This window comes from Lissotriton vulgaris, chromosome 5, assembly GCF_964263255.1.
Source record: "Lissotriton vulgaris chromosome 5, aLisVul1.2, whole genome shotgun sequence".
Classification (NCBI taxonomy): Eukaryota; Metazoa; Chordata; class Amphibia; order Caudata; family Salamandridae; genus Lissotriton; species Lissotriton vulgaris.
In genome coordinates this window covers 1,549,709,535-1,549,720,883 of record NC_141693.1, presented here as the reverse complement: position 1 = coordinate 1,549,720,883, position 11,349 = coordinate 1,549,709,535, and the positions used below count along the sequence as shown (strand labels likewise).

Sequence of the window (11,349 nt, the reverse complement as noted above, 5' to 3'; positions counted from 1 at the left end):
TTGTAGCAGGCGGAGGGTTTGACAGTCTCCGGGATCCAGACCGTGATATTCACTCATCACGTTTGACAGTACTGGCCCCTCCGCCCGCAGACGTCTAGGCTGTCCTGCCTCTCCATCATGGCTTCTCAGCCGCCAGAGGTCTCCAGCTCGCCAGGTACCCCGGCCTTGCCCCTCTCTAGAGCCGGCTCCGAGGAGCCCAAAGACCGTGCCCTGCCCTTCCAGCTGAGCAGCCCCCTGTTGGTGGCCCCTGTCCCTAGCACCCTGGTGTTCACCGGAGATTCTGCCAAGGTCATCATGAAGGTCAAAAGTGTCTCTCCCGCAGGGGCCCCGGGGCCGCCCGAGCGCCACGAGCAGAAGAACCAGACTTTCATCGTCACCCAGACCGCCGTCAAGGTGATTCTGCCCATGGCAGGCGTCAGCTTCAGCCCAGCACTACAATCCGCTGACCTGTCCCAGATACTGCCCCACAACAAGCCGATGCTGCTGCCCGGCTCCAGCGTGCTGCCCGTCTTTGCCGAGGGGGAGGACTCCGCCACCACGAAGAGGCCCGGCCAAGGGCACATGGCTTCTCCAGGCCACCTGGCATGGAAGACTGTGGGTGGCCTGAGCCCTACACCACTGATGCCGCAGTGCGTGGCCCCGGGCCCTCTGCCCCCAGGGGCGTGCAGCAGCGCCACCGCCAGGCCCCTGGGAGACATGTCCTGCTCATCCAAGGGGGTCTACGAGAATTTCCGACGGTGGCAGCAGTACAAGGTTCTGGTACGCAGACACTTCCCGACCAACCCGGACACGGAGGCGCTAGCCTGCTTTCTAATGTGAGTGACGGAGGGGGCAGCCGGCATGGCAGGTAGGGGGCAGGGTTTCAAGCCCTGTAACCCCCCCGGCTAGTCAGTTTCTCGGGGGCGTAGTGGGGCTGGGCAGAGGGATTGGGCAGCAAATGTAGTGTATCATGGTGAATTTGTAAATAACGAAGTAGCACTGGTCAACTTTTTTTTTCATTTTAAATACTACCAAACCCTTTGTACAGGGCACAAGTCCTAAACAAGCATTTGCAATGCAATAGGTCTCGCATTAGGAAAGTGTGAGTTATTGGTATTGTAAATTACACATTTTTTTAAATATGTGTTGGCTTTGAAAATATATAAATTAATAGCATTGTTATTCACAAAGCCAATAGCTTACCCTTTCCTAATGCGAGTCCTATTGGCTATGGCAATGCTTGTTGGTAGCAAGCAAGGACAGTGCTGTTGTGGTGCTGAGTGATGATATGGTTGGGCTGAGTGATGTGGTGGTGTATTAGAGTGATGTGGTGGTGTCCCCGAGTGATGTGGTGGTGTCCCCGCGTGATGTGGTGGTGTCCCCGCGTGATGTGGTGGTGTCCCCGCGTGATGTGGTGGTGTCCCCGCGTGATGTGGTGGTGTCCCCGCGTGATGTGGTGGTGTCCCCGCGTGATGTGGTGGTGTCCCCGAGTGATGTGGTGGTGTCCCCGAGTGATGTGGTGGCGTCCCCGAGTGATGTGGTGGCGTCCCCGAGTGATGTGGTGGTGTCCCCGAGTGATGTGGTGGTGCCCCAGAGTGATGTGGTGGTGCCCCAGAGTGATGAGGTGGTGCCCCCATATGATGAGGTGGTGCCCCCATATGATGAGGTGGTGCCCCCGAGTGATGTGGTGGTGCCCCGAGTGATGTGGTGGTGCCCCCGAGTGATGTGGTGGTGCCCCCGAGTGATGTGGTGGTGCCCCCGAGTGATGTGGTGGTGTCTCCCTGAGTGATGTTGTGGTGTCTCCGAGTGATGTGGTGGTGTCCCCGAGTGATGTGGTGGTGCCCCAGAGTGATGTGGTGGTGCCCCAGAGTGATGAGGTGGTGCCCCCATATGATGAGGTGGTGCCCCCATATGATGAGGTGGTGCCCCCGAGTGATGTGGTGGTGCCCCCGAGTGATGTGGTGGGGCCCCCGAGTGATGTGGTGGTGCCCCCGAGTGATGTGGTGGTGCCCCCGAGTGATGTGGTGGTGCCCCCGAGTGATGTGGTGGTGTCTCCCTGAGTGATGTGGTGGTGTCCCTGAGTGATGTGGTGGTGTCACTGAGTGATGTGGTGGTGTCACTGAGTGATGTGGTGGTGTCCCCGGGTGATGTGGTGGTGTCCCCGAGTGATGTGGTGGTGTCCCCGAGTGATGTGGTGGTGCCCCAGAGTGATGGTCTCGCATTAGGAAAGTGTGAGTTATTGGTATTGTAAATTACACATTTTTTTAAATATGTGTTGGCTTTGAAAATATATAAATTAATAGCATTGTTATTCACAAAGCCAATAGCTTACCCTTTCCTAATGCGAGTCCTATTGGCTAAGGCAATGCTTGTTGGTAGCAAGCAAGGACAGTGCTGTTGTGGTGCTGAGTGATGATATGGTTGGGCTGAGTGATGTGGTGGTGTCCCCGAGTGATGTGGTGGTGTCCCCGAGTGATGTGGTGGTGTCCCCGAGTGATGTGGTGGTGTCCCCGAGTGATGTGGTGGTGTCCCCGCGTGATGTGGTGGTGTCCCCGCGTGATGTGGTGGTGTCCCCGCGTGATGTGGTGGTGTCCCCGAGTGATGTGGTGGTGTCCCCGCGTGATGTGGTGGTGTCCCCGCGTGATGTGGTGGTGCCCCCGAGTGATGTGGTGGTGCCCCCGAGTGATGTGGTGGTGCCCCCGAGTGATGTGGTGGTGTCCCCGAGTGATGTGGTGGTGTCCCCGAGTGATGTGGTGGTGTCCCCGAGTGATGTGGTGGCATCCCCGAGTGATGTGGTGGCGTCCCCGAGTGATGTGGTGGCGTCCCCGAGTGATGTGGTGGTGCCCCAGAGTGATGTGGTGGTGCCCCAGAGTGATGAGGTGGTGCCCCCATATGATGAGGTGGTGCCCCCATATGATGAGGTGGTGCCCCCGAGTGATGTGGTGGTGCCCCGAGTGATGTGGTGGTGCCCCCGAGTGATGTGGTGGTGCCCCCGAGTGATGTGGTGGTGCCCCCGAGTGATGTGGTGGTCTCTCCCTGAGTGATGTGGTGGTGTCTCCGAGTGATGTGGTGGTGTCCCCGAGTGATGTGGTGGTGCCCCAGAGTGATGTGGTGGTGCCCCAGAGTGATGTGGTGGTGCCCCCATATGATGAGGTGGTGCCCCCATATGATGAGGTGGTGCCCCCGAGTGATGTGGTGGTGCCCCCGAGTGATGTGGTGGTGCCCCCGAGTGATGTGGTGGTGCCCCCGAGTGATGTGGTGGTGCCCCCGAGTGATGTGGTGGTGCCCCCGAGTGATGTGGTGGTGCCCCCGAGTGATGTGGTGGTGTCTCCCTGAGTGATGTGGTGGTGTCTCCCTGAGTGATGTGGTGGTGTCTCCCTGAGTGATGTGGTGGTGTCTCCCTGAGTGATGTGGTGGTGTCTCCGAGTGATGTGGTGGTGTCCCCGAGTGATGTGGTGGTGTCCCCGATTGATATGGAGGTGGTGGTGTATTAGAGTGATCTGGTGGTGTCCCCGAGTGATGTGGTGGTGTCCCCGAGTGATGTGGTGGTGTCCCCGAGTGATGTGGTGGTGTCCCTGAGTGATGTGGTGGTGTCCCCGAGGGATGTGGTGGTGTCCCCGAGGGATGTGGTGGTGTCTCCCTGAGTGATGTGGTGGTGTCCCTGAGTGATGTGGTGGTGCCCCAGAGTGATGTGGTGGTGCCCCTGAGTGATGTGGTGGTGCCCCTGAGTGATGTTGGCGTGTACCTGAGTGATGTGGTGGTGTTCCTGAGTGATGTAGTGTGAGGGGGTGAGGGTGAGTGAGGGTGAGAGAGTTGTGAGGGTTAGAGGGTTGTGAGGGTGAGGGGTGGTGAGGGGTGTGAGGTTGTGTGAGGGTGAGTGATGAAGTGTGAGGGCGACAGGGGTGAGGGTGAGAGGGTTGTGAGGGTGAGTGAGGGTGGGTGACGGTGAGTGAAGGTGTGTGAGGGTGGGTGGGTGAGGGTGAAGAGGTGTGAGGGTGAGGGTCCGAAGTAAATGGTGGCAGGGCAGACATCATAAGACTGAGAGAAGAGACTGCTTGGTGACTGCGTTGGTCAGTTTCAGAATCAGGAGGGGCAGAGTCAGCACAGTCTGCGAGGGATCAACGTGTCTAGTGGCAAAGCATAGCAGATGTAGCATTGCAGCTAGCAAGTCTAGTGTTTTCAAGCTGAGTGTCCCTAGAGAGATGGCAAGACAGCAACAGCATTTGAGGAGCAAGGCTACTGTAAACAAGCACGGTAGGCTTTCACTTTCGTCCAGAAACAAGCTCTCGGCATTGCTGTGGCGGGGGAGCGGGCGCGCATTCCTTTGAAGTCTGATGCGGGGCGGGGGAACGGCAGCCTTTGAAGTCTGATGCTGAGGCACAGACAAATGGTGGTGCGCAATGTGCACGCGGGGGGAGGGGCGAGGGAACGGCAGCCTTCGAAGTCTGATGCCGAGGCACAGACAAATGGTGGTGTGTTATGTGGCTGGCTCTGTGCACGCGCATAGATCACATGAACTGTATGCGATCCGCAGCCGTTTTGGTAGACTTTTCTTTTCCGCTTACTATAATCTGACCGGAGCAATGCGCAAGCGCATTGGCGAGACCTAAAAGAGAAGTGGGGGGACACTGTCACCGGAAGTGACGTCACAACAGTAAGTGACGTCATGAAAGGTGCCGAGCTCCTTGTCCCAGAGAGGCCAAAGAGTGAAGTCCAGCTGTTTGGCAGGGGGGACGGCGTCCCCCCGGTAAAATAAGTGGGGGGACGCCGTCCACCCGCGTGGTACCCCGACTCGAGCCCTGCCTTTGTATGTAGCTTGCTGATGCTGTCTTTCCTGGAAGGCGTCAGCAAGAGCAGATGGCACCTGCAGCTGCCTCTCTGCTCCTGAAGTGCTGTGCATATGGAGCTGCAGACCGCTTTTCAAGTGCTCTCGGCCCACAACATCTCAACGGCTGAAAGACACACACCTCCCCCTCTGTTTTATTGTACTTTTTATGTGTGGTTGTGCTGAGATGTCGATGTGGTATGTAAGGATGGTATGTTAGGTATGTCTGAGCAGGTATGATTGAGTGGGGATAGGGGTTCTAAAAATACATATTTTTGACTTTGTATTGTATAGTTAGTGCTAAATTAGTGTCTCATTGTTGTATAGGTTCACTACATTAAAAAATGCAATTGAAGTTTGAGTCAGGAGTTTATTAATAAATATAACTCCAAAAGAAAAAACCCACAAAGTCAAGAGGTACTCCTGGTATGATGCGGTCTGGTCCGATCTCCAAGCTAGAATGGACCTGACAGCAACACACCAAGAGAAAGAATACAGAACGTATAATACAGAACACAGGCAGAAAGCAAGCAAGTTGCAGGCAAATTAAAGGGATACAACATCCCCATTCGCTAAACAAAATAAAACAAGAAAATCAATATAAATAATAATCATTAAATCTGGATGGAATTACAACATTTCTTTTTCTAGTAACAACTAGTATCTGGAATTGATAACCTGCTGGTTTGGACATCATTGCAATCAGTAGTGCTATTATTGCAAACATTTTGTTGATTACAATTAGTAATGTTACGTTGCAAGGACGAAAAATCATTTGAACCAATTAGTTCATTACAATTAGAATTTTTAGGTTGCAAAGAAGATAAAGTATTTGAATCACATTGAGTTTGATCAGATACATATTTATCAAAGCACCAGAATGAACTGCTCAACATTTTTTAAACAATAATATCTTTCTGAAAAGGTTCAATCTTAATAACAGCACTTTTGTTGACTTAAGCCACGGTTCTTTAACATTACTGAAGAGTGTGTGACTCTTACAACTTGTTGAGGAGGAGTATATTTAAATTCCCCTTTACTGTTTTTTTTAACGATGACCCAATCTCCAGTAACATATTCTTTCTTTTCCTCAATGGATATTTTATTGCAAAGTTTGTATACTTTTTCAAAATTTTCACGTACACAATCATCCACTGAAATGTGAGAATTCTTTTCAACAATCTTGGACAAAGAATCTAACTTGTTATCAAAAACAGGATTTAACACTGTTTTAGCATCTCTCCCTTTCTATAAGAAAAAAGGTGAGAAACCAGTAATAGAATGTGGAGTTTTGAGATAACTCCAAACCTTCTCTTTTATGTATTTTCTAACATCTAAACCAGAAGATAAAGCTGTTTGAATACCTTCCTTGAAACATTTATTTGATCTCTCCACTAACCCATTTGCAGCCAGAAAATACAGTGGTGTTTTCTCATGCTTAATATCATATTTCTTTAGAAAATCCACCATTTAAAAAAAATGTGTGCCATTATCAGAGGCTAGTATTTTTGGAAAACCTTCAAGACAGAATTTTTTTCTCCAAAAAATCAATGACAACATCAGTTGTGGGAATAGAAACAACATCATAAACAATCCATTTGGAATAATAATCTGTTAGCACAATAAGATATCTCATCTCACTACTCAAAATGTTATATGGTCCAGAAAAATCTATTGCTAATTTTTCCCAAGGTTGTTCTGATAAAATATTAGTGGGGGTAGAAGTTTTACTGTTTTTCCAATGCTTATCCGATAATAAACATTCAGGACACTTATTAACGAATTGTTCCACAATTGAATCCATGCTTGGCCACCAATAAAATGTTCGAAGTCATTTTTTAGTTCCTGACGTACCTGGATGACCAATATGCGCCTTTTCACTAAGTTATCAATAAGCTTCAATGGTGGAACAAAAATCCAATTTCTAGTGATTATATTGTTTTCCACACTCTATTCAGAAGAAACTTGTTGAAAAGGAACCAAACATTACTCTAAATTTCTTAATGGTGGCCAACCGTTTGTAACATATTTGATGACTTTTTTTTAAGTACATCATCAGTTTTATATCCTTCAATCCAATCTTCTTCAGGATTTACTCCCATAGAATATTCAGAAGCATCAATGGCAGAAACAACAACACATTCATCATCATCATATTCTAATGCATCAGAGTGTTTTTTACAGGTAAGCGAGATAAGCAATCTGCTCTAAAGTTAGCTCCATCGGATATGTGTTTGATATCAAAATTGTATTCCTGCAACCTTGATATGAGCCTTACTAATGTAGATGATGCCAAACCAGTACCGTTTCCGCTCATCAAATATATTAGGGGTTTGTGGTCAGTTAATAAATCAAAGTAATTACCCCACAAATAGCTTTTGCATTTTTCAACAGCCCAAGTGCAAGCCAATGCCAATAAATGCAATGGTATTTTCTTTTCCTTTATGAGTTTGAGTAAGTACACCTCCAATCCCTATTGAACTAGCATCCACAGTAACTGTACATTTTAACCCACATGTAAACGGTTGTAAGGCTTTTTGATCATGTCTTTGATGTTATTAAAAGCATCTTCATGTTCCGCTCTCTAATCAAACTTTTCATTCTTGCGAGTCAAACATCTAAGAGGCACAACACGGAATGCATATCCATGCACAAAAAGTTCATAGTACTCACTAAGTCCTAAAAAAGACTTAAGGGAATCTTTAGCTACAGGTGCTGGAGCATTAGTAAAAGAATCAATTAGATTTTTCTTTGGCTTAATACCCTTTTTTGTGTTAGAGTGTCCTAAATACTCTAATTCATTTACCAAAAAACTACATTTATAATTGAAAGACATCGATTGTTTTCTCCGGTGGGTTTTCCAAAGTTCAATTTCCCAAACCAAGCGTAGGCAAAATAATGTTGTATAGGTTCACAACATTAAAAATACAATTGACGTTTGAATCATGAGTTTATTAATAAATATAACTCCAAAGGAAAAAAACGACAAAGTTAAGAGGTACTCCTGGTATGATGCTGTCCGGTCCGATCTCCAAGCTAGAATGGACCCGACGGCAACGCACCAAGAGAAAGAATACAGAACGTAGAATACAGAACACAGGCAGAAAACAAGCAAGTTAAAGGCAAATTAAAGGGATACACCACTCATGTTGATGTAAAGGCAGGATCAGCATTATTAAAACAAGGAATATATGAAAAGAACACATTTATTGATGACATTAAGCTGAATCAATAACAATAATATATTAATTAAATTCCTTAATATCAGTGCAGCGCTCGTGAGCAAAATTGGTTGGCCTACCCCTGGTACTTCAGTCTTAGTACCGACCTCTAACCTCATGGTGAGGTCCCAGGTTACTCCCCGGACCCGAATACACACATGCGTACAGACTACGCACAGCAATTTCAAGTGATTTGTGCAATCTTGTCCTGATGATGACCTGATGTAAAACCGGTTGAAACGCAGTCAATAGAATTCAGTGGACCTACACCCCTGGCACTTAACACGCTCCTGTAAAGTTACTTCCCCCAGTATTCATGCTATGTATCATTTTAAGTAACACCCTCTCGCTGTTGCCTTCACTTTGTCACGTGCATCAAATGCGCTGTTCACCTTTTCACGAGCGCTATGTGTGGACTTTTATTTTGAATATACTTACTTATGAATAATTGTAATATTGCTGTCTGAATGAATTCTTATGTTTACTATTGAATGCAGATCGCAATAGTCACTCCTTGGTGTTTTTTCGCCTTTTCATATAATTTAATTGACTTTGCTTTGCGCAACTTACTATAGTACTACCTGTTGAAACATTGTTTGCTATTGTAAAACCATCCCGATTTGTAAAGTGTCTGAAATTACGAATTGGTTCTAATGATTTAGGTATCACTGCTAATTGTCTTCTTACAGTAGTCTTTTACGAACGCCCCTCCTTGTACTGTTCTCTGGTGATCTTTATTTGGACTGCTTCACATTATAAAAACTGAATAAACTATAATAGAGTACAAAAAATATGATAGTTTAATGCAAAGCAAGCAAATGTAGGCCGTATCCACTACATAACAGCATTCTAACTCAGGAGAGTTGATTCCAGGTAGACTCTCAGAAGAGTCATTGTTCTTTCAGGAACTTCCACTTGTACTCACATACCAGTAATTGAGAAGTGGAAGGGAGCATCCTTTACCCAGTAGGAGGGGTTTGGCACCCCCCTGCACCAGATACTAAGGGCTATTTATTTTATTTATTTATTTAATTTATATAGCGCAAATCAGCTACCCACCAAAGGGTTTCCCGGCGCTTGATAATTCAGAAGTGCGTTCTAGTGCCAAGCAATATTAGATGTTAAATAGCCAGGTTTTTAAGGCCTTTCTAAATTTCACGTGGCTCATCTCCGTACGTAATGCATATGGCATCGCATTCCAGAGAGATGGACCCAGGAAAACAAAAGATTTCCCACCCATCCGTGACAGTTTAATTTTAGGGATCACAAAGTTATTGGCTGTTGCTGACCTAAGGGTCCTAGATGGTTGGTAAGGACGGACAAGTTTCTGCAAGTATTTTGGGGCAGTGCCAGTTGAGATTTTATGCATAAAGCACACGGATTTAAACTTAATACTATTTTCGACTTTCAGCCAATGTAGGTCACGAATGTATTTAGAAGTAGAGCAAGACATAGGAATTTTAAATAAGAGTCTCGCCGCCGCATTTTGCACCATTTGCATCCTTCAGATCGTAGTTTTCTTTGCCCCTAAATATAACACATTGCTATAATCAAGCCTTGAAGTTACCAAAGCATTAATAACTGGTTTTTTTGTACAATCAGGTAGCATCCAACAGATTTTTTTAAGCCATTTTAAGACTGCAAAACAGGTGGCTGAAGTCTTAACGGCTTGCTGGTGCATATTCAAAGATTCATCAATGATGACACCTAAATTTCGAGCCTGTAGGACTGGCATCGGAAGAGGGTCCATTTCAGATGGCCAGTGCTGGGGTCCCCATAGTTCTTTATTTTTTCCTAGAACGATTAGCTCTGTTTTCTCGCCGTTTAATTTTAGAAAATTAGCTTGCATCCATCCCGCGATCTTACCCAGTCCTAGTTTTAACGTGGAAGGATGATTGCTTTCTGCTGACGAGAGAGAGAAAAGGAGCTGAGAATCGTCAGCATAGGAAAACATATTTAAACCTGCCTCTTCTACTATTCTGGCAAGTGGACTCATATATAAGTTAAAAAGCAATGGGCTTAGAATTGAACCTTGCGGTACTCCATGCTTAAGAGTTAAAGTCTCTGAGCAGGCAGAATGGGAGAAGACTTGAAACGTACGATTGCTTAGCAGGGACTTAATCCAGTTTATAGCAGCGCCATGAATACCTATAGAGGAGAGTGTTCGTAAAAGTACCGCGTGTGACACCGTATCAAACGCGGCACTAAGGTCTAATAGTACGAGTGCAACCGTTTCTCCTCTATCCATCATGGCGCGGATGTTCTTTGTCACTCCAAGCAACGTAGTCTCAGTTGTCTCTGTCACTCCAAGCAACGTAGTCTCAGTTGAAAAGCCTACGCGGAAACCCGATTGTTGCGGGGGCAAGAGATCGTGTGTCCTTATAAACTCAGTGAGGGACTGATGAACATGTTTATCTAACATTTTTGAAAAAATAGGCAGAAGAGAAATTGGCCTAAAATTTGAGGGCATGTTTGAGTCAGCTCCAACTTTCTTCAACAATGGATTAACCATTGCATGCTTCCATTCTGCTGGAACATGTTCTTCCTGAAGGGAAGCATTTAGAAGGTCCGTGATTGTAGTCATGGCGTTCATATTTAATTGATTTAGAATAGAACATGGTAGAGGGTCTTTTGGTGAGCCAGATTTGATTGTGTTTAGTAAGTCGATGACAGAATCAACACTCAGCAAAGGCCAGCTTTCTAGTGTAGTGTGCATGTTAACAGTGACGCGTGAATCTGATACATTAATATTATTGCATAAGGCCTCGGTTGGGCTACTAAGGATAGTCGTGTTCGACTGATTTTGGTCCTTTTGTGTACGTTCAATACCCTGGTAAATTTTATCCACTTTATTTACAAAAAAGGAAGCTAATTGGTCACATTGCATTTTGTTTAAATCAGGAGGTGTTTGAACGGTATTTGACCCAGCGAGTTCTTTAACGATATTGAACAATGTTTTGGATTGGTTAAGAGCATCCATAATCGTCATACAAACATATTCTGTTTTTGCTTTCCTGCACAGCATCTGGTAGTATGTCAGTTTAGTTTTATATTCTTGTTTGGCTTCAAGGGAATACGTTTTTCTCCAGTTGCGCTCAGCGCTTTTACATTTGGTTTTCTCTTTTTTCAAAATATCACTGAACCAGGGGGCAGGGGGGCGATGGACGTGACCTCTTAATTTCGTTTTGGGCAGGCCCGTATCAATGGCTGTCATGAGCCATTTCTGTACTAGTGGGGAAAGATTTTTAACCTCTGTCTTCGTGCATGGGGTATGTGCTTCAAGGAATGCATTTAGAGCATCAATATCTAACTTTTCCACTTCCT

The 11,349-nt window shown here is 46.4% G+C and overlaps 1 protein-coding gene across 1 annotated transcript in view; it reads left to right on the top strand.

The window, feature by feature from the left end:
• The first annotated feature begins 117 nt into the window (after positions 1-117).
• NUTM1 (NUT midline carcinoma family member 1) overlaps positions 118-11,349 on the top strand; it is a 370,663-nt gene continuing 359,431 nt past the window's right edge. The window contains exon 1 of the mRNA XM_086923611.1: positions 118-815. Coding sequence (XP_086779737.1) covers positions 118-815 — 698 coding nt within the window. The remainder of the gene's footprint in view (positions 816-11,349) is intronic.